The 23,956-nt window shown below is 46.5% G+C and overlaps 1 protein-coding gene across 8 annotated transcripts in view; it reads right to left on the reverse strand.

The window, feature by feature from the left end:
- Aldh-III (Aldehyde dehydrogenase type III) overlaps positions 1-23,453 on the reverse strand; it is a 243,327-nt gene extending 219,874 nt beyond the window's left edge. For 6 of the 8 annotated variants that reach the window (XM_075673394.1, XM_075673392.1, XM_075673389.1 and 3 more), the window contains exons 1-4: positions 23,430-23,453; positions 16,385-16,431; positions 16,180-16,323; positions 10,653-10,748 (exon numbers count right to left, since the gene is read on the reverse strand). In XM_075673394.1, the coding sequence (XP_075529509.1) occupies positions 10,653-10,748; positions 16,180-16,323; positions 16,385-16,431; positions 23,430-23,436 (294 nt within the window). In that variant the 5' untranslated portion in view covers positions 23,437-23,453. Of the gene's footprint in view, positions 1-10,652; positions 10,749-16,179; positions 16,324-16,384; positions 16,432-16,695; positions 16,932-23,429 lie in introns of those variants that run through there. The other 2 variants (XM_075673390.1, XM_075673388.1) reach the window with 2 other exon arrangements.
- Between the last annotated feature and the right edge of the window lie 503 nt (positions 23,454-23,956).

The following is a 23,956-nucleotide window of genomic DNA, read 5'->3' on the forward strand; positions in this document are numbered from 1 at the left end:
AACCAATCATCCCTGGGCCATGGCCTCACAAAGTTTACAACTTTGAGAGAGGAGATTATGATAATATTGTAACAGATACGAAAGGCGCAGACAAGAGAGAAGAAAAGACGAAGAGAACAAGGAGTTTGAGAGGCCAGGCTGCGCTACGATCACGCTACGATCATGTCTACCTCCTGTAAATAAAACTATTTCTTCGCAACTATCCCTAACAGTTGTGGTGCAAGGTGCGGGGTAATCGACACCGGAAGACGGAGGCTGAACCACTAGTTCTTCGACGGAGCCGTCGCCTTGCTGGGCTCCCACCGAATCCACCAAAGTTGAATATGTCCCACGACACAGACGAACAACGGCCCATTCCAACTGCTGTGCTGACAAGTTCTGTTCTGCAACTCATGACAGAGATGCGCGTCCTAGACGAAGACGTCTAGGAATGGCTCGTCCATTATCATCGGGTGAGTGCTGCCAACAAGTGGAACAGCGCTTCTCAGCTTTCGAACGCCGTGTTCTTTCTAACGGACACTGCGTTGTTGTGGTTTGACAACTACGAGGAAACATTCACAACATGGGGAAGATTTGTTTCGGAAATCAAAGAGCGATTTGGCGACTCCGCGACGAAAAAGAAAAGGGCAGAACAGACGCTACTGCAACGTGCGCAAGTGCCAGGCGAAACCTGCACAACCTACATTGAGGCAGTAATAAACTGTGTAGGATGGTGGACTCTGGAATGTCCGGGCACATCCTAAAAGGAACTGCCAAGGATGTTTACAATTTCCTCATCGCAAAAGACAACCTGGCTTCCGTCGCTGACATCATTCGGCACTGTCGCACTTTCGAGCAACTAAAGACGAGGCGCATCACGCTGAAGTTTGGCAGGTAGCCAATGTGACGACAGTTGCAAGTGTGGACAGCAACCAGCCCCTTGATCTTGCATCAACGATCCGACAAATAGTTCGGGAAGAGCTCAGCCTGCACGCACAAGTGACACATCCAGGCACTCATAGCTTCCGCCTACCACCAGATTTCAAGTCAAATGTGGCATCCTTCTCCCCGTATCCTGCGGCAAGGGGCACTGGGAATTATGAACTCGCCCCCTGACAGCAGCCACGTCTCTACGACAGAGACCCTGCTTACGACCAGAGACCCTGCTTATGGGCACGGTGGCACCGACGGAATGACGGCCACTAATCCGTTTGTTTTCATCGTGCAGCTCTCCATCGATCTTTTCGTATCCCTGGATGGCATACACATGCTACCGGCGGCATCGTCCAGGGAAGCAAGCAACACAAGCTTCGTCACGTTTCACAGGGCGAAGATAATGTGTTCAGCACCTTGGAACTGTTTGCCCCCATCCGCGACTCGGCCCACGTGTGACGAACTACGTCACCAGCAGCCAGCGCCGCTTCACAGCGCACCTATAAGTAGCTTGCCTCCTCGCATCGCGTCCAGTGGGCACGGTGGCACCGGCGGAATGACGGTCACTAATTCGTTTGTTTTCATCGTGCAGGTAAGAAGACAACACGACTACTGTATCCGTTCTAGTGATAAGTTCTTGGTGTTGCTGCCGTGCCCGCAGCTTTGTTGTGTGCTTGTGAACGTAGTGACATGGTTAAAAGAGCTGCTTTTGCTAGCGGGAGACATTGAGAGCAATCCAGGCCCTGATCTAGCGCAAATCGTAAAGCAGTTGAAGGAAGTTGCAGCCGATATCAAGGAAATTAAAGAAGGACGGCTTGCCAGTATAGATAAAAAGCTAGATGCTCTGTCATGCCTGGAGTCGACGATAACCTCATGCGTAAGCCAAATACAAGACATTCATGAGAGTGCAAGGAAAATGGAAAAACGAATGGACGATTTGGAAAACCAGAGTAGACGGTCAAACCTAATAGTATACGGCCTGACGGGAGCAGAAGGCGAAAACAGTGAAAAGCTACAACAAATAAGACCATTATCCAGGACACGCTTGGCTTGCAGCCTATTGCTATAGAGCGAATTCATCGTCTCGGTAAACCAGCGCATAGCAAGACAAGACCAGTAATCTTTAGGCTCCTGGATTCTAGACAGAAATCTATAATATTAGGAAAAGGGCGCAAGCTAAAAAACGCAGGTTTCTCTATCGGGGAAGACTTCTGTAAAAGAACTCGAGAAATCAGGAAACTGCTATGGAATAGCGCCAAGGAAAACCGAGAAAACCATGACAGGGTTTCTTTGTCATTAGACAAGCTTTACATTAATGACCAAGTTTTCGCTTGGGACGAGGACAAGGGGGAAAGAGTTATACTTAAAAAAAGCGTAGGAGCAAAGTGTCCAATCACACGAAGCCAAGCGCAGTCAAAGAACTGAGGTTATTGAATGTAACCGCGAGAAGCATTTTAAATAAGACTGATGCGCTTGAAAATCTACTCTTTGAACATAATCCTGACATAGCAATGATAACTGAAACGTGGCTTCACTCGGCTGTCTTAAATCACGAATTTGTGCCTCCCGATTACTCCGCCACTCGAAAAGACAGACAGACACGTGGTGGTAGCGTGGCACTGCTAATAAAGAAATCCCTCCCATACGAACCATTGCCAAATGTGAGGGATGCTGAGGCCGTGTTTTGCATAATTACCTGCAACAACACTACCATAATTGTAGGCTCGTTTACCGAAATCCTGACTCGGACGAAAGCTTCATAAAGAACATACATGAGTTTCTGCAGTGCCACGCTCACAGCCCAAGAATTATCATCATGGGGGACTTTAACCTTCCGGAAATTAACTGGAAGAAAATGCAATACTAATCATGTACTTCAGAAGCACTAATTGATTTAATGCTCAACTTCAACCTACAACAAGTACTTGATCAACCAACATGCTCACATGGTACTGCAAGTAATATACTCGATCTAATACTACTCTCTGATCACTTCTTTGTAAACAAAATACACACTAGTATTGTTGAAGGTATATCAGACCACGATATTCCAATATGTCACCTACCTCTGTCATTTAGCATACCAGAAAGGTCTTTAGAAAGCACCGTTACGACTTTGCGAAGTCGGACGACGCCAATATTTTGACGTACATGGCACATGAATTCACGGATTTTGCAGAAATGGCTTGCAATCCTTCGGCAGACGCAAATTCCCTCTGTATTAAGTTTAAGACAGTAATACATGACTGCATTGAACAATTTATACTGTTAAAAACAAGAAAATTGCACAAATACAACCCATGGGTAATGCGTGAGGTAATTCATGCCAAACGGAAAGTGAAAAGGTTACGTCGGTCTTTGAAGAAGACTAAAAATCAATCACTTCAGACATCAAAATTGATTACCGCCAAGGCAGAACTTAAAGTCAGACTAAGCCATTCCAGAAAATAATATTTTAATACTACCCTGCCTAACTTCGTAAAAAGTAATCCACACAGATTTTGGAATCACTTCCGTGCACGCAAAGTAATCACGCCAGAACGACCCCACGATGAAAAAGTTTCTCAAGCTAATGCATACAACAAGTACTTCCAATCGGTATTTACTGCAGATAACGGGTTTGTCCCCCCAATAATTCCTACAGGTTTCACCATCGACTCACTAAACATAACTGACTCAGGAATCTTTAACCTCCTACTTTGATTAGACACGAAAAAGTCCAGTGGCCCTGACGACGTCCCAAACGAATTCTTAAAGCGATATGCAGAATGGTGCAGCAGGTATCTTGGCATTATCTATCGCATATCACTTTCAACCGGACGTGTGCTAGATGACTGGAAAAAAGCAAAGATTATACCAATCCATAAATCAGGTGACACAAACTCTCCTTCCAACTACAGACCAATATCACTAACTATACATCGTGCAAGATACTAGAGCATATAATTTTAAAACGCCTAACAACATATTTTGAAGAGAATGGCATACTAACAGCCAATCAGAATGGATTTCGGCACGGGATGTCAACAGTAACACAATTGACTGAAGTTATACATGACCTAGCACAGACTATTGACAACCGCGGTCAAACAGATATAATATTTCTAGATTTTAGCAAAGCATTCGACTGTGTGTGTCACAACAAGCTAATTGCAAAATTGGAGTCAATTATTGGAAATGGAAGCATTACAGCCTGGACTAGGGATTTTTTATCACAACGTTCACAGTTCATTTTCCATGATGAAGCATCATCTGATACAGTTCCTGTCACATCTGGCGTTCCCCAGGGCTCGGTCTTGGGGCCCTTACTATTTTTAATTTACATCAATGATATCGTCAATAACATAGCATGCAGCATAAAGCTTTTTGCAGATGATTGCATTATATATAAAGAAATAAGAAGTTATGAAGATCACCTTACTTTGAACAGATGCCTTAACGAGATAAATGCCTGCTGTGAACAATGGCAAATGTCTATTAACATCAAGAAATCAGTGACAATGGTAGTAACAACATAGAAAATTAAGTCAGAATTCACCTACCTTCTCAATGGTACACCCCTAACTAACGTTCAGCAACACAAGTATCTAGGACTGACTCTAGCATCTGACTTGAAATGGAACAAGCACATTGCCAACATCACTTCAGCAGCCACCCGTAAGCTTTCCTTCCTTAAAAGGTCCCTGAAATCTGCTCCCAGTCATACCAAACTGCTATGCTATAAAACCTTTGTGCAGCCAGTACTAGAATACGCCAACACGGTTTGGTTTCCTCACACAAAGACAAACATAGCCGAAGTGGAAAAAGTTCAAAGGAAAGCAATACGGTTTATTGACAACAAGTACAAAACCACTGACTCGCCCACAGAACTCCTGGCTTCATCCGGAATGGACACACTGGTAAACAGAGCAAAGCAAGCTCGGCTAAAATTCATACACAACCTGCTGCACGACTGCTTTAACATAAATTCTTCAAAATACATTACTTTCTCTACGTCCCATATTTCACGCCATAAGCATAATAAAATGTTAGTTGAGTACCCTTGTAAAACGGACACATTTAGATACTCTTTTTTCTCTATTGCTGTTAGGGAGTGGAACCACCTCGACTCAGCAATAGCTGATATAGACTCGCCTTCAATTTTTAGTAACATGATAGAAAAGAATAAGGAATAACTGCTAGAAATATTTTAGTCTTATGCAAATTGTTTAGATCTATCTCTTATGTTATGTTAGATTGTATTAAGTTATGCACTGTTAGGTTGTAAATGGTTGTGTTGCATTTATATTTCAAGAGATTGTATTGAATGACAATTTATTGTATCTATAACATCTGTTTTACTGTTATAGCTGACTTCACTAATTATATGCATGAAACAATGTCTTTCTTTTTTTTGCATTTTGTATTTTTCCAGACTGTACTGTGTAGGTACATGTAGCGTATTTAGTTTATTGTACTTTGTATTTACATGTTCTATGAATAATGTTGTGTGAACGCTTACATTGTAACAATATGCCCACCTGCTATGGTCTCGATAAAGAGACTGGCAGTATTGAAAATAAAATAAATAAATGACGCTCGGCCACAACGAGAGCAGCCATGTTTTTACCCCCGAGGCCCTGTGACTTCTGTCAGGCCACGACAAGAACAGCACCGACCCTACTACCACGACGTGATTTATGAACGATATAACGGATTTCAGCAAGCAGCAGAGACCTGTTATCCACATGACAATGAACTTTCTCGCCGCCCGCAGCCGCCTGCCATTCCTCTCGAGGAAGACGCTGTGAATTATGACCCTCCCGTGTGCTACAACTGTGGTTCCACAGGCCATATAGCTCGGTATTGTCGCCAAGGACGTCAATCACGTAGGACACCACCAATGTTCTCGCCACCCAGAACCCGTACTTCATATGACTTGCGGACAACCGATTTGCTTCCAATGGACCTCTTCTCACACGAGACACGACGCAGCAATTCGCAAGCATCTTAGCGGAGTTTGACGCCACCAAATAACCGTCCCCGTCACTCTCCGGCCCCTCGGCGCCGTTCTTCCTCACCGCCACCGGGAAACTAGCATCCGCAGCCGATGGAGGTGTGGTCGCCGGATGGTCTTTGCAAGAAATACCTCTGCCTGTTGTGATGCTCAAAAACAAAGTGAATGTCACGATTGACGGAATACGGACCATGGCGTTAGTTGATACTCGGGTGACTGTGTCTGTGATGAGCCTCGCTTTCAAAAACCGTCTAGGCCACAAAGTTATGTTTTCTTGGAACGACGGTATTACCTTTCGTGGTATCGATTTTCTTGAACAGTGCAGCGCTTCCATGGACTGTGGTTGTGGCGAAATATCATTGAAGAAGTTATTTATATCAGCACATTCCGAACAAAGCTCGGGTGGTGAAGACAGGGACACAGACACACTCAGTGTTCTTGATGAAGTGATTGCACTATCGTGGTGCCGGACGCCCGTTCGGGTTTCTGCAACTACTGTTGATGCTGATTGTGTTGACCTTGTAGTTAGGCCTCTCCGCATAAACTGTGCTAAAAAAGATATACTTGTGCCCTGCTCTGTCGTGTGCATGGCAAAAGGAGTCGCCATGGAGTCGGGTAGAAAGGAGTCGTTGAGGTAGATGCGGCAGAATCCAAGAGGACAAACGCATTGCTTGTTTCGATAATTTCTTCTATGTACGCAATTGTCGTGCCCTTGTTGATGTGCTTGAACTCTTGGCTGAAGTTCCTTAGCACCACTTCTGCTTTCCCTCTGTGCACTTGAGCGATCCCTCTTGCAACGCACATTTCACGGCCGAGCAGTAGATGGTCGCCCTCGATGACACCTTCTACGTCTGCAGGTGTCGGTGCCGTCAGAAATACCAATGCTGGAGCAAAGCAAGATGCTCCCTTGATCTTCGAGCACACTCAAGGCGCAGCAACTGCAAGAGCTCACCAGCAGTATCACTTGATCTTCCAACAGCGTTATCGACTTCGACTTCAGGTCAATGATTGCACCGTGAAGGTTCAGGAAGTCCATGCCAAGAATGACGTCTCGTGATCACTGTTGGAGTATAACGAAGGTAGCAGGGTAAGTCTGGTCATGAATGGTAATTCTTGCGATGCAGATTCCTGTTGGCGTTATGAGGTGTCCTCCGGCGGTCCAAATTTGAGGGCCCTCTCATGCAGTCTTAATTTTCCTCAGCTGGGCAGCGATGGGTCCACTCATGATGGAGCAATCGGCTCCTGTGTCCACTAAGGCGGTGACTGCATGGCCGTCGAGAAGCACGTCGATGTCTGTGGTTCTTTGTCTTGCACTGCAGTTAGGTCTCGGCATCAGATCATGGCTGTGTCACGTTGACCTGTGGCTGGTACAGGGCGTTGTCAGGTAGTCCTACGTTGGTGCATTCTTTGCTTGCGGACTTCATCGAGATGGCGACGTCTCTTTGATATGTCATCGAGGTAGTCTCTTCGGAGTCTTCGTAGGCGGCAGAGGATCTTCAACAGTTCGACGAACAGCAACCGCACCTCCATCAGTTGCTGCTTTTAGTTTTCCGGATATGGGCTCACAGACCAGCCCCGGGCTGGGCCATTGTGTATGGTCGGTGTTGCGGCAACAGGTACTGGCCTGGTGAGGGGGAACGGCACAGTCTTTGAGAACTACAATGAGTGGCGGCGAGGTAGTCGGCGATGTCACATGGGCATTCCCCAAGCTGTGGACGCGGCGTGTTGACGGCGAACGCTCTCAGTCCCGAGTCGTGGTATGGGCATCGGCGGTACATGTGGCCAGCTTCTCTGCAGTGATAGCAGAACAAGCAGAGTTCGAGGCACGCCAAATTGTCTTCCTCGCATAGCTGTGCTGTGCGACGGTTGGGCATGCTGGTGGCAGTGGACAACGCAATTGCGGCGTTACAGGGCCCTGGCGCAGTTGCGGAGGGAGACCTTGACGGCAAGCGACGGCAGCATAGGTCATCGCTTCCGGCTGGAGCTGTGGTGATTGTGATCGAACCTCAGGAACTCCAAGCGATCGCCGAACCTCTTCTTTGACAATGTTGGCGATTGAGGCTACTTGAGGCTGCGACCTTGGAAAGAGCTTCTGCAGTTCCTTGCGAATGACCGCTCTGATGGTCTTGCAGGTCCTCGCTGCCCAGTGCTTTAACATCTGTGTCATTTGCGGTCAGTGGTTATATTGCCTTGTTCGCATATTGGGAGTCTTCTCAATAGTTGTGGCCTTGGAAATAAATTGGACATCGGTCTTAGGCGGGTTGCGTATCAATCTGGCGAAAAACTTGCCTCAGACCGCACATTAGGAAGCGAACTTTTTTCCCTGTCTGGGTTGGCATGTCGGAAGAGGCGAGTCATCTCCTCTGTAAAGATAGTGTTCTCGTTCTGCAGCTGCATGTGGGTTTCGAGTAGAGCTTGGGCTCGCTCTTTGCACATGACACTTGTGAACATCTGCAAGTAGCCATTGCAGAACAGGTCCCATGTAGTCAGGGTTGATTCTCAGTTCTCAAACCACGTAGTGGTGGCGTCTTCTAAGGTGAAGTACACATGCCAGAGCTTGTCGTCGGAGTTCCAGCTGTTGAATGCAACGACCCTTTCATGTTTCCAGTTAGTTATCCGGATCTTCAAATGATGATCCACTGAAGGTCGCTGGCTCCTTGGGCAGTTGCAGCACGATGGGGACGCTGGGACTGCCATTGTGGTTGACTTGGCAACAGTCCTTGCAGCCTGCGGCTACGTCACTAGTTCTTGGCGACGGTGTTGTCTTCCACGTTCGGACTTGGGTCACGGCTTTGTAGGAGCATCCGGTACAAATACGCAAAGCACCTCCACCAGATGTCACGTAGTAGTAACGGTAAAGAAAGTAGCAATACTGTGAATGACGAAACTAACTTTTATTGGGCAAATCTGTGCCCACAAAAACAGGCTACACTTAAAGCACAATGATAGCGGCGAACACAACTGACGATCGTCGAAATCTGATCTGCCGGTCAAGCGCGTCTGCTTTTATACATGAGCCATTGAATGTTCCAGAATAATCGCTAGTGCCCACACGTCTTCCAGAAAGTTCTACATCATTCGCCTCGTGTATACATGCAATCAGATTACACAAGGTTTGGTGAGAACAGCCAGCGGATAGAACCATCGATAACATTCCAGAAACGTTGAATACATGCAGGTGTGTCCCGCGCTGAGCGATAACATTTGTTAGACGGTGAAAAGCACTCACCCGAAAAAGATAAGCAAGTCCACGTGTCAGTATCACAAGCATATTGAAAAAGACAGGGACAAGATAGAAAGATACAAACAATACTTTTGCCCCGTGTGTGCCCTGTGTTTTCGACTGTTGGCACCCATCTTTTGCACCGTGTTTGTGTTATGATGTGTTATGTGTTATGTGTTATGAGTTACCAACATACCCACGCCTCTAGCCTGGTTGGCTAGCCTTGGCTTAATTCTGAAGACCCTCTATAACATAGGTGGCGTGTGCTGCCTGTAGGGGCGCAAGAAGGAGTGCTGCTGTAATCTGCCGCGTTAAAATGACAGAATAAACTCGGAAGAAAGGTAAAACAAGCTCAGTGGAACCAAAGAGGATGTAGAAAAAGATAAGGGTAACAAGAATGGGATTCATGGAACAGTAATGAATCAACATTATTTACCCCATAGAAGGCATGGCATCCATCGTTGCTTTCAACTATACAGCACACGCATACAAACACAGCCACTAACACGACTAACGGAACACGCACCACGTGTCCAGGCTTGCCTGGGGGCAACGTTTATCTGCTGACGGCCGAGTGCCAACTGTGCAAGGCTGCATTCCAGTGCACTGCACGTGCCCCCTCTTTCAGGTGGCTCCTCCCCTTCCACGTAAGTCGGCCTCCTCTCCCCTACTTTCCCGTACACAAGTAAGATTTCCAACTACCCCAAATTTGACTGGACAGTACCATTTCTTGGGTAGATGTCCCAACTTGATCTAGTTGGGACAGCATACTGGATAACAAAAATATACCAGATTTCCTTTTTAAATTGATTGACAGCTTGTTTGCACATTCTTCCTTTTTGTTTTCTGTTGCACTGTCATAAACATAAAGGCAGTTTCATTTTTCGCCTCCAGTTCTGCTATAGGCCCCCACTTTTCCCATTAACTCCATCCGTATTGGTAGCCATGCTAGTCAAGCAACTATACTGCACCTTTGTTGTCGTAAATTGCAAGGAGGTAGGACACCAAAATTTGAGCTTTGCTGAACATACAAACTGATGGCTCCTGGACCTGACAGGGTTTGTCATCGCCAGCTGCTATGACCCCCTCCAGACTTTGTCCACCAAGATTTGGCAACCCCATGCACAAGCCGATAGGCGGTGCGAACACATTTGAGAACCCCACAATGGCTTTTTGTTCGCATGACCATTCTCATTCTGACGCATTAAAAATGGCTAAACGAAGATGGCAATTATGTAAAGCCCCACAGCCACGTTTCGGATGCATGCATTTGGGATACATTCAAGCTGCAATAGACGATACCAATTATGCTCCCAAGGTTATGGTGGAAAGAGGGAGTCAGGTGAGAACGCTCTTCCCAAAGGACATGCGGTCTGCTATGTCAGCTGAGATGGCAGCATGGAACATGCTTTGACACCACATACTTAAATTTATATGGCCCCTAAAACGACAGAAAACTGAATCTCATGGTGGACTTCCTTTCACGTTCACTCAACAAGGATAACGTGGAAGAGCACTGACCTTTTCTGGCTTGACCCACTTGTCCAACTCCATGATAGTACCCTTTATTTCATTGCGGGTGTATTGGATCTCGAAGAGAATGCTCTCGAACTTGTTCTGAAAGAAACAAACTCCTAAGCATTGTCACACAGAGGGTCTTCAGCTAACTGGCAGATGTTTACGACCAAGTGCAGTGGCACACCTCATAACAATCCTTCGGTCATGCTTCAAGATTGAAGAAAGTAGCACAGAGCTACAAAAGAAACCAAATTTCCGAGAAACCTGTTTCCTTTGTAGCTTCATGCCATAGCTGGGTGATGGTTGGAAAATTCTTTCCCTTTCATGAACCTTCCTTCCCGCTTTTGTGGTCTTTCTCAGAACTAATTTGCCATATTTAGCATTTGCACTCATTCCTGAATGGGAAGCACATTGGCTTAAGCAACACAGTGAGACAAAAAAAAAAGGCTTCAGCAAGAATATCTAGCAGCATACCAGCACTGGAATGCCACATGTGTTATGTTCCAGAAGAACGGTGCTCAGGCGGTTCACACAATAACGGTCTGGAAAACACACTCAAATTTGATCGACCAAGTGTGAAAGCCCTGGAAAACTCTGTCAAGGTCCCGAGTTTTATAGCGCACCAGAACCAAGTTTTCTTCACCAGCAATGCTTTCTTTTGGAGAAACCTGTATAGATTTCCTTTGCAGGTGAAGACAATTTTCCTTCGCACAAATCTTCCTCCACCCTTCGACAGAACTGATTTGCCATAGAAGACACGATAAACAGAGGGCATGCAGCTGTCTTAATCAAAAGCTATGGATGAAAAATGCCTAAAACAAAGGAAAACACAAGCACAGACAACACATTGCCACTACCCAAGGAAGAAAGGGTGTGGTGCACCTCTCAGCTCTGAACAAGGCTTGAGCAATACAGCGACTGATCCATCGTGTTTAATGGACCAAACAAACTTCATGGCTATGACAGATGCCATAGTGAAGGGTCTAATTCTGACCTCCCGGGGTTCACAGCTGAATCCGTGCACAGAAACATTTTTTTTTTGCTTTGTCCCCCATTAAAATGTGGTCAGGAATCAAACCAAATTTCTGTGAAACGTACCAAATGTGACCTGTTTCCCAACGTACGTGGCAGGGACCCGAGGCAGAGTTAAGGGGTGGGGTTACCACTGGCAGCTCTAGTACAATATGCACAAGCTGGCAACCGACACAGGATCCATCGGCAAGCTGTTATATGTGCTATCGATCTACGCACACAATCAAAAGCAGGCCACATAGAGACGACATTATGAACCACAGACCGGATGGGAAAGAAGTACAGGCTGGGCACTGCCATCGGTGCTGCCCCACTCCATCAGAACGAAGGGAAAATTAGAAAGGCAAATACACGCTCGTAGTATCTACGCTCCTACCAAGTGTTTTTCAAAATTAATTTGGTAATGTATTCCTGGGAGGTACACTCATTCCAAGGTGTTCTTGAAGCTTCAAAAAACATATGGTTCACAGTAGAGCACAGTACTCGCTTGAGCCATGCCTGTTAAGCAACACTTGACTGGTGCTCAAGACGAGCCAGGGTCTCAGTCAAGCACATAGTAGGCCCGGGCATTCTATTTGCAACTTCGCAACACTGAAGGATATGATGACTGCAGCCTTAATGAAATTTTCGCTCAGTGGTGTTTGTCAGTTTCTGGGAAACTAGAGGTAAGCAGGCCATAACAAAGCAGCGATATGCTGCACAGAGTAATGCATATTAGTGGGGCTTTTCAGTCACTGGGAAAATGGTACTAGTGATCTCCGAGGCAACTATGTGCCCCCTCTCTTTAATGTGATTAGCATTCTTTGCCTATTTACCTATCTATCCTCTAACACCATATGATTCAAGTTGTCCACTAATATGAGCCACTGCATATGTCCTCAGAGTCCTCAGATCCCATAGTGTCCATTCCGTCGTCATACAGTCATCACCCTGTTGTCATGCTGTGCTAGGTAACACAGCTGTATCATTGTCATCATACTGCCGTCTTCGTCAGATCAACAACATTCTATCATAATGATGCTGTCCTTCAACCATGCTATTGTCATCATTGCATTGTCGCCATACTGTCATTGTGTTCCTCTAGACTGTATGAAAGCTAATCACATTAAGTTACGTCATCTTGAAATGGTTTCTACCAGAAATTTTTCAGCTTCACGACAGCTGAAAACTCTGGTCAATGTTGTTTCCAAGCTATGAAGACCTCAGATTCCCAGAGGTGATCAAGCTATTTGTATTGAAAGAGCGTTGAAAAGATTGCGAATTGTTTGTATGGTGGGAGACTCACGGCAAACAATTTTGAAGACTGTCTTCAGTTGCCGAAAGTGTCCTTCGTATAGGATACTTTGCCTCAACAGAATTCAGTGAAAAAAATTTCAATAGAACAGGTAATATTTGTTACGTGCAAATGTGCCGAAAGGCAGAATCTTAGCAGTACCTTCTGCAGCAGAAGATTATGTAAATCTCAAGTCATTGATTTGCCACATTGCATTGCCGTGTGCCTAATCAGTTCAATGGAAAAAATAAAAAATAAAACAAATATTAAATTTGCTCTTAGAGTAATTAAATAAAGTAGGAGCAAATAAAATCTGGAATGTTCATCCACAAATTTATGTTATGACATGGTGCAATCCACTACTGGTTTCCATTTAATTTTTTTGTTCGAGTGAGCTAAATATTCTGGCATAAGTTTTTTGCCAAATTAGTGCAACTAATTAAATTAAGATTTTCAAGTGTTGATTGTTATGGTATAAATAGCTTAAGCCAATGCGAAAGCTGTAAATTTTGCAGTGTTGGTAAAATTTAAATCTCTCAGTGCATTTTCCTCTTAAATTATACTTTGAATTGTCACTTTTTTTTTTCAATATATATCTTTTATAGCAACGCACAATGTTGCAGTATCATGCTTCTTTCCTTCAGATAATGCAAAGCTGTCATCACGGCGCAGCAGATAAGCAGCAGTCTCTCACGATCCTCAACTGAGCAGTCTGCCAATTGCAAGTAGCATTAGATGCACATGCAACCAAGCAAGCTACACACAAACTGCTTACAAATGAGCAACTATTCAATATCACAATGTCATTTTTCGTGTATATTCGCATTTAACATGCAATTTAAACAAATCAAAAACACCTCATGATTTCAGAAGTGTTTGCCTGAGCTCGTTGGTTGCACATAGCACAAATGGTCTCCAGCAGAACGGTCTGACACACATAGGAAGAGAAGACGACACACGCTGGACTAGCAACTGAGCGTTTATTATTGATTTTTTTACACTTCTTATAGCGCAAGACAGGCAATGTTTCTTTTTTGTGTCATGCCAATTATCCGACTCCTTAGGTTGAAATATCATCTTTGCACAAGTAGCCCTTTTCTTTTACTGTCGTAGTATTCACGGTGTACTGATGCAAGATTTCCCGCTTCTGTCAAATTCCATGGCTTCTAAAACTTTGCGTGTCAGCTTGTCTTTACTTTTCCTAAAAGCTTGATGTCATCAAATTAAACTGTGCAATGGTGCTGGTGATAATGAAAGAAGTTATGCACAATAAGCAAAATAAGCAATGCACAATAAACCAAGAAGCACACTACCCGCAAGAGGGGTGACATATGATATACACTTATGTGGCCAATGGTATATAGGACAAACAGGCAGGTGTATCAATGACAGGACAAGAGAGCATGCAGCATCTTTGGAAGGAGTCTCGGCTTTGCACCGTTCAATTTCATGACATCAAAGTTTTAGGAACAAGTAAGGACAAGCTGACGCGCAAGATTTTAGAAGCCATGACAGAATTGACAGAAGTGGGAAATCTTGCATCAGTAAACCACGAATACTACTAACAGAAAAAGAAGATGGTTACTTGCACAAAGACGATATTTCAACCTAAGGAGTCGGATCATTAGCATGGCACAAAAAAGAAGCATTGGCTGTCTTGTGCTATAAAAAGTATAGTAAACATTCAGTCCAGTGTGTGTTGTCGTCTCGTCCTGTCCCTGTCGAACGTCCTACTGGAAACCAATACCTAATCATTATCTAATCCATAGCAGTGATTTGATTACCAGGTATGCGATGTGCTTACAGCTTTTTATATGTAGGTAAAGTATGTGGCAGAATGTCATGCAAAATGGATAGCAGGCAACAAGTCTGACAAAAAGATGGCTCCAAAACTGAAAATGGAAGCATTGCACAATGCAAGAAAAAAAAAATAGCTTGCGACAGCACAAGCGAGGTGCAGGGGGGCAACATTTTTAAACAATGCTGGACTGGGTGGACACGATGGGCTCGCAGGTCAGCTGAACCCACACCTACATGAGAGGTTCTCAAGACCGAGGGCCTGTCTACGAGTGCGTCAGGTCATAACCAGGCGCATGACGTCGGAGCGGCATGACCACTCACCCTACATCCACAGACTGCTGCCAACACATAAGGGATCTACCACGACTACTTCAGTCTGCCGCCCCCTTTCTCTCCGGCCATTACTGCACCAAAACCTGCAAAAGTTCTACCACAATGGGCTCCCCCAGTACTCTCTGGCCTTTGCCCAGCAAAACTTGAGACTGACATGCTCTATTTTCGAGCTCTTCGCATTGAAGTCAGTGTCCCATACATGTAATGTGTGATTGCCAGTCTATCATCATTTTTATGTGTTGTAAGCAATGTCTTGTCTAATTTATCTTTGCTGTACTACACACCTGCAACATGCCTAACATTCATGGTAATGCACAAACTTCCTCTCATCATATTTATCGACACTTGAGATTAACGATACTACTCACTTGTGTTAAACGTATGTGCTGCCATTCAATCAATTAAAAATGCACAGTGCTTCACTTGGAAAGTTTTTATTCTGCCCAATAGTTGCCAACCTCAAGTCAGGTGTGCCAGCAAGCAAGAGTAGAGGCAGGGAAAAAACATTGCGAACCATACTCCAGCCAGCAACATCTTCCCGGCTTTGAGTAGTGGCCCGTGTTCCAGGGGCATTGGCCAGAAAATGTCGTCCTGGATGCATTGTGAAAACATTTTTGCTCAACTGTTTAAAACACTGGTGCAGCAAGCCTTGTGGCAATTGCCACAGCTCAGAAAGCGGCTGCCTTGATAACTGCCATCCTTGCAAGTCAGGCATGACACAAATACCAGTCTCGCCCCAGGCCGTCAGATGTTGCTGGCTGGCATTTTATCATGCACTACCCCAGACTAATGTTTTGCCCCACCTGTACAATGAGGAAGTGTGTGATTAAGTAGGTGGGGATTATTGTGGTGGAATACACGGTGTAAATTCAAGCAGCATCAGAATGTCTTCCCCAACAGAACAGCATTACCTGCACTGTGCGAGCATGCAAGCAACGTACGTTAAAGCTGTTTTGTGCTGCGATGGTTGCCTCATTTTTCGTTGTGTTGCCTAAGCACGCATCATCACGCTTTTCTTGCTTATAAATCTTCGCTAGAAATTAACACTTTCAGATTATTCAATGATAACAAAATGACGAGATCATGACTGACCTTGTTCAGGTCTTCCTTGAGGGCGTCTACAAAACGGTCGTGGTAGTCGGCGAGAAATCGGTCCATGGCCTTGAGTTGCTCGACGCGATAGCTGGTAGGCCGCGTTTTACCGAGCTTGAAGGACCGCCGCAGCTCGTCCACGCGCTGCAACATCATCGGGGCAATTGTCATCGAATCGCCAGACAAGGATTAAGCGAGTAGTTACCTTGGAGTAGCTGCTCGACATCTCGTCACTTCCACCAAGGCCGGCAGCTTCGAGAGGTGAAAAAAAAAAACAAAACAGGAAACCTTTTAGTGCATCTAACTCCAGGCGCTGCCAACAAAATCGAAGTTTTGAAATGACGAGTGGGGGGTGTGCTCGGTAGAGTTTCGACGGGAGAAGAAAAGCAGCGGCCGAGTGCCGTCGTCGTCACCGAAGAAAGTGCAGACGGCGCGGTCGCGGTAACCTAGATCGCGTTCTTTCTAGACCGAAAGCAATCACAAGCAGAACGTAGTCCGGTTCACGCGTATACGTACACATGACGGTGAGTGAAAACGGCCGTGGGGCACCTCTCACCTTGCGGCGGTTGCCAAGAATGTCAGCTGCAGGACCACGATGATAAACACACCGAACGGTTGTTTAGCACCCTGGCGGAGAGAACACTTCCAGCCGCGATACAGCCGGACGCACAACAAGCACTACACATCAGCCAAGCGCTTCGCATAACGCGATAGCGAGGAGGAGGTAGCGAGGATCGTCAATTTGTATTTTAATCAGCGATTCCAAGGCGCCGCAGCGCCGCGCTGGAACATAGCGGGCGTCGTTTGCAACAGCGACGCACGCTTTCCTTTCGAAACTGCTGCGCTTAAACTTTCGTAGAACTGCGCGCAAAATCAAGGTCGCAAAGTGACCTCCAGAAGGCGGCGGCGCAAACTATTCCAGATGTGCATGTGAGCGCGCACGGCGGAAATAAAAATGTTTGCCGTCGTTGCGACATTGGCTCGCTGTTTTTACTCATACGACCTCGTATCAATATGGTTTCTAGCCCGCACACTCTTCCTGCCGTTATGTCGCTTCTTTGACAGTCGCCTTGCGAGATCAACGCAGGCTTATAACTGAGAGTACGCTTTCGTTGAGCGGGCGACATATTTTTCTTCGGGGACACGCGCACGAGGAAATCTTATGATAGACGCATGACAAGCGCTATTACTGGGTCGCCGGCCCGCGCTTCCTCTATACACATATTGCGCACATGCATTCCTCTAATGACAACATTAACATATTATACGCTTCAAATATACGTTCTGATGAGAACGCTAGCGGAGCGATGCGCAGCAGCACGGCACGCGTACCGTACACCCTCTCTTTTTTCTTTTTTCCTCATCGGGGCTTTTCCTGTTCAGATCGCACCGTACGAAAGTTTCCTTCACGTATCGGCGCAGTGCCGCCGATCGCGACCGCAAAAGCAGGAACTGAGCGCGTATCGGGGAAAGCCAAGTGGGCAGCCCCATTCTCTACTACCCATGCACGCGTCCCGGTGAAAGTTTCAGATGCATCCCCTGTGAGGAAACGCCGATCAACATAGCTATAACGTACCCCTAGCTATATATATATGCTACACTATAGGTTCCGGGGAGCTACAAAACGCGATGCCCTAACTATGCATATTCGCTGCGGTATGTCATGCTCGTCTCAGCTGCGCTGCAGTGGAAATTTGAGAGAATTTCTTGCCTGGGAGCCAGGCTTTGCGTTCCGTCACACGCGTGCGCGCACTGCAGCACGAGAGGTCGCAGACGCCGTTTAGCTGTCGCTTTCACACGTGTGCTGCTCAAGCTACGCGATATGCCAAGGTGCAACAGTACACTGCTGCAATATGTGTCTGTTCGCTTAAGCACGTGCACCTCGTGCACCAACTCAGAACCGTGACCCAACAAATGCACTAGTTAGCAATGAAACCATATGATGAAACTAATATAGTAATGGCCGGCGTCAGCACCCCATGTGACTCGACCGACTCTGTGCTGTGTGTTGACGCCGACACTGCCGGCCACATGCATGCTTATGCCGCAAAAGCGCATTTCCAGACGTGGAAATCAGCGAATACTGTGACTAGGTGTCTGCATAGCGCTGACGCGCAGTAGTTTATTTTTCTTTTCGGAGAAAATCGAATGACGCCGTGCTATAGCAACGGTTTCGTTGTCATAATTCATTTGTTGACAGTACCATATTTAACGTGACAACGGCTGTTTAGACACATTTTATCTACAGTTCCTCATTTTATTGCCGCACATGACTCTCTGTGCCATGTCAGTCGATCCATTTGCTTTCACTTGTTCGCTCGATGAACAACGCGTTCTGAAACAGTTTCGAAAGCTCTATAATGAACTTTCGGTTAATTATATATGTGGGTCGTTTGATCATCAAAAATCCCTTTAGGCCCTGTAAATTCCTGTACGTGCCAGTTTTCCAATAAAAAGAACTCATCCGCGAGCACCTTTAGAGACGACTGCACTTTTCCTCATGGTTAAGCTAAAATGGCGCGCGCACTCTGGACAAGATGATCAACTCTCAGCGAACGCAGGCGCCTTTTCCTGAACACGACAACAAAACAAGAAATGAACCCTGAACACCCACACAAAGCAAGCGAGACCGGCTGTATGTATATATATACAGCTCGTTGACAGCGTAATTAACTTAATGCGCAGAGCTGCTACTTGTATACTACCCAGCCAATTTTGTTGATCGCCACCACGTCGTTGCACAGGATGTTGAAAATTCCAGCATGTAAGGCCAATGGCGTAGCTAGGTCGTCTGGCACCCGGGGCCCTCAGTTCTTCTGTCACCCCCCCCCCCCCCGGGTGTACTCGAGGAAGGCGAGGATATCGACAATTTCCGGGTTTCAGCACCAGCTAGTACAGCCGCCTTGGACACCGCGCACATCCCCCGGGTCCCCCTCGATCTCCTTCGCTTTCTTTCCCAGAGGTCGCGAATGCAGCACGTATTGGCGGCGAGGAGTTACGGAGTCGCCATCTATAGGAAGCGCCTCGCTGGCGTAGTATGAGGGATCACGCGGCGCGCTCCTCATAGGTTTTGCTGTCAGCGCTCGCTGAAAACACCACGCGGGAGCTCTCCCGGAAATTTCTGTAAGTACTTTCGAAACGAGAAAAGTTTTTTACTGTCTAAATAATAGTCTTGGGCAAACTGAAAGCACAGAATCGTTTACAGACGCTATCTCTTTACCGAATACGTACAGTGAACGCCACTGTGCGCGGTCGCCGCGATTTAGCCTCCCGAACCGGCTTCTTGCGTGAAAGGTAGGCAAACGCCAAGACCAAACTATGTGAAATATGGTCTTATAGTGTTTGTATATAAATGGAGCGTAATAGAATGAAGCCTCAATGCAGCGATCGCACAGCTTCGCAGCGACCGACTGCGCGCGTCTGCATGCTTGTCCGCGCACTGTTTCGCTTTCGCCGCGTGCGCGTTTTCGCACAGTGCCATGAGCTTTAGGCTGCAGAATATGAGCATTTGACAGTATACAAGCAACAAATGTTGCGTGGACTCTATCAGAGCTGTCCAAAAAGAATTTCATTCCAGACTTCGACGCCTACGGGGACTGATGTGCCGGACGTCGCGGGGATTCAATCTTCTTTTTTTCTAAATTCTTGGACGTTTCAATATTATTTCTCGAGTTGCGTCGCACTATATGTTTATCGGTGTTCTCAGCGTGCGATTTCCCGCTGCTTCTTTTTTTGTAATCCAGTGCATTAATTCATAACACAAACATGACCATATGCCATGCGTTTTTTTTTTGTGCTTCTTACCGCTCCCTATCCACTCCAGTGAACTTGCCAGTATATATAACATCGACATGTTCATAGACCAAACCGTCATGACATTAGTCGGGCAGCGGACTCGGGCGAGCGTCTCAGTGCGCGTTTTCCGAACATTGCAGACCCGGCGCCGAAGCAGAAATCTTCCTCGCGTCTGTGCTTGCTGCATACCCGAGTTGTAGCCGATGACTGTTTGCCGGTTTTATGTTTCGCGAGCCAAGCTTCACGCAGCTTCTTGTCCTGCGGCTATGTACGAATAAGGCTGACACCGGGCTCCGTTGCGTACGTCCGGCACTGCGGCACCGAGCAGCAGCCTACCATGTTGCGCACCTTCAAAGGCAGCCACTACCTATTCTAGTGCTTTCAATCGTTGTAAAGGAGACACTCGTAGCGGGAAAATCCCGCCAATAAATGAGGACCGCAGCGTACGAGGGAACTTTTCAGCTCGCTTCGGCGCTCCCGAAGCAGCCGACGCGGCCGCTATGTCCACGTGATCCCTAATAGCACGTCACGCCAACGGTGGCGCCAGATTTTCCAGTGGTGGAGTTATACCATAGTGGAGCTCGAAGCCAATACACGCTGTTTTTTTTTCTTCGCCAAATAACAGTGTGCTGCCACGGCCGCTCGATCCATAAGCACAAGGTGCGGCCCGCTGCGACGCGTCTGAACGGCGTCTCGGGCCTAGTTCTCCGTGCGCCCGCTGCGGCGCCACCGCTCGGGGATGGCTGCTGATAGAGAGCGCCTTCACAGCTGCGTCGGCACGCGCGATCTCCACTCCAGTCAAGGCGTAAATAATGCGTTTTATATTTTGAAAATGCAGACAAAATCTTTTAAGTCGTCGATGGAAGTGCTGATTACGCCACAAACGCCAACAGATTGTCACATGGGTGGAAATCTGTTCTAGAATACGCCTGAACGCTATCCGTGACCGTTGCCCGTACGATGCACGACCGGTTGGTGCACTTCCACCGAGAGGTTCTGCTTGAAGCAATCTATCAGTACTTTTATTCACTTCTCGTGAACACGTACGCAAAGTAAAAACTTTACATAGGGAGAACTTGTACGGGTTTCCCAAGTAATTCAAACCAACTTAGATGAAATAAAAACGCTTATCATTGCAAATATTCATCAGTAGATTGTTTCTCATGAAAACGAAGCATATTGAGTGATGCTAGAGGTTATCTAAGGAGTGCGTCCCTTTTAACGAAGCTTCAAAAGGCCTCTGCTTCGAACATGCTCATGCCCTTTATTTGAGCACGCTTTCCGTAAAACACATTCCCGCAGTAATCTTTCATTGTACCCGCCGTGGTTGCTCAGTGGCTATGGTGCTGGGCTGCTGAGCACGAGGTCGCGGGATCGAATCCCGGCCACGGCGGCCGCATTTCGATTGGGGCGAAATGCGAAAACACCCGTGTGCTTAGATTTAGGTGCACGTTAAAGAACCCCAGGTGGTCAAAATTCCCGGAGTCCTCTACTACGGCGTGCCTCATAATCAGAAAGTGGTTTTGGCACGTAAAACCCCAAATATTAAAAAAAAAAACTTTCATTGTAGGCAAGTTTTTTTTTTTCCCCCTGGAGTGGCCACTTGGTTGCTGATAAAAACAGCAGCTTTGTCTCCTTTTTCTGCTCTTTGTAATACCTGAACAAGGACTGCATTTCGTTGTTGTTTTCATAAACTAAGAGGCGGTTTTTCATTTCGTCCCGTTCGGACTACAATTTTTTCACCTCTTCTCCTTGACGGGCAACTTTCTTTAAAAATCTCTTGACTGCTTGCTTTGACTGTTCTAGGACGTCCACAATATCTAATGTAGTTTGGCAGGCCTGGTCAACAGAAAAACTACGTTCAGAGCATGATTCTAAGGCAGTCTCTGGAACTAGAGCTTCCACCTCGTTGCTGAGAAACTGCAAGGCACTTTCGATGTTGGGGCTTTCTCCTGAGCTGCCGCAATTGTCGCTTGCCTCAACTACTGTGGGATCAGTAAAGTTTCCTCGATGGCGTTTTTTGGGCTGCACATTCTCTTTTTGCAGGTACTGTGGATATTTGCAAAACACGGTCGGTACCGCATTCGGAAGCAGGGGCCTAAGTTCCGTGTTCGTTTTATAGTCACTTTGTGCAAAGCGCAGGGAACATACCAGAGATCTATCGCTCAGTTCCCACTTGCTTCCTTTTCCCGAGACTCCTTGGCGAGAGATATTTTTAGCCACGCTTCTCGACGCTCCAAGTCGCATGGGAACTCGTGATGTTTCCCAGTCGGGTCCTTTTTGGCATTCGTGTCGCAGAGTGGCACACAACATTTGCGCGTCATCGCGCCACATGAAAGAGGCTGGCTACGGCACACACGCACACCGAAAAGCCTTAACAAAGCACAGCTTGCTCACACACATGCACGCGAAAAAGCACGAGATTAGTGCGTAGAGCACGAGGCAAACACGTTCTGACGCGAGAACCAACGCCCGCTTAGCCCCGGCGCGAAGTCGCGAAAGCATCCCTGACCGGTGGCGCCCTCACCAAGAAAAGCGGTCGCAACTGTAAACTCGGCCGAGACGCGCCAGCCTATTGTCCGCTGCGCGACGTAGCTGGCCGCACCTTGCTTTGCATCGAGCGGCCGTGGTGCTGCACTAATAACTTGTGATAAGCGCATGTGCACATCTTCTGTCAGACTGTAATGCTTGGCAACCCATACAAATGCGGCATCGTGGCAAATACGGCTCACGTCACAAGTAAAAAAAATTATAAAGTTTTAATTACCAATTTTAGCGGCAACATTGCATTTGCAAAATTGAAGGCCGACATTCATATCTTGCCCAACAACAACTTCACAAAAATCGTCGTAGGTACTATGGCCCGCAGTATTTTGGCTCTGGGCAGCCCTGAACTACCCTACCTGAACGAAAACGAAAATTAAATTATGCCTCAGTGACGCTGATCTCCCCACCATATTAGAAAAACGGAAAACGCCACCTGCCTCCCTACTGCGCGGGCGCCAATGTTATGACAATTACGACTTTTCTTTATTGTGATCAATAAAGCCTTGTTTTTATTTGCTGCTATACGGACAAACGTGATTATCCTAGCTGCGGTACCACAAAAAGATTGGGAGCAGAAGAGAGCACGCTTCGCGTCGATTCTTGGCGTCACCATAAAAAAAAAGGACCTCGATGAAGCTCGTGCCAGCGAAACCTGTTGGTCTGCACTCGCAATAGAGGGGGTTGAGGGATCAACCTCACTGGTCCACTATTTCATATTTCTTTCGCTACTGCCATACTAGGCGCCGCCCGCAGTGCCAATGTACTGTAGGTTGTAGCACCCAAAACAATTTTGTTTAAGAAGTTTTTGTTGAGTTAACAATATGACTTTGAATCCTCAATTCTGGAATTGAAGTACTTCCTCTATAAGCACTAATTAGGGGAATATTAAGGATATGGTTATTACTTACCTGCCATATTTTCCACGCTACCGAGTTCCTAGTAATCACAGACACATAACTTCATAGAATATCCGTAAACATATTCCTTACAAAATTCACGTTTTTTTTTAAATTCTGTGCAGCTGACACAGACACTGTACTTGACATGAAGTCACACAATAACAACAGTTTTCTGAAACTTTTGAGGGTAAGAAGGAAAGCGTGAAACCTGACGGCAGGTTTCGCAGCGGCTTCTCGGAGCGAGCGGGAGAGGGGAAGTAAAAGCGAGCTGAACATCGCGGCGCCCGCGACTATATAAGCCTGTCGAGTCATACGCCGCCAAACTCTTCGGCCGCACCGAGTCTGAAGACGACCCAGAGAATCCCATTCGCGACTTTTGACGGCCGCACTTATGTAACGTCGCTCTCAACGAACGCTTCGCAGTAAACGAGAGCGCTGGGCGCGCTCGTTGAACGCCCTCTTGCTGCTGTCTTTGTTCGCTGCGCGTTCTGAACGGAAGAGGGACCCAAGAGCCTCAATCCCTTACTGTATGTTTA

Source organism: Dermacentor variabilis, chromosome 10 (assembly GCF_050947875.1).
Source record: "Dermacentor variabilis isolate Ectoservices chromosome 10, ASM5094787v1, whole genome shotgun sequence".
Taxonomy (NCBI): Eukaryota; Metazoa; Arthropoda; class Arachnida; order Ixodida; family Ixodidae; genus Dermacentor; species Dermacentor variabilis.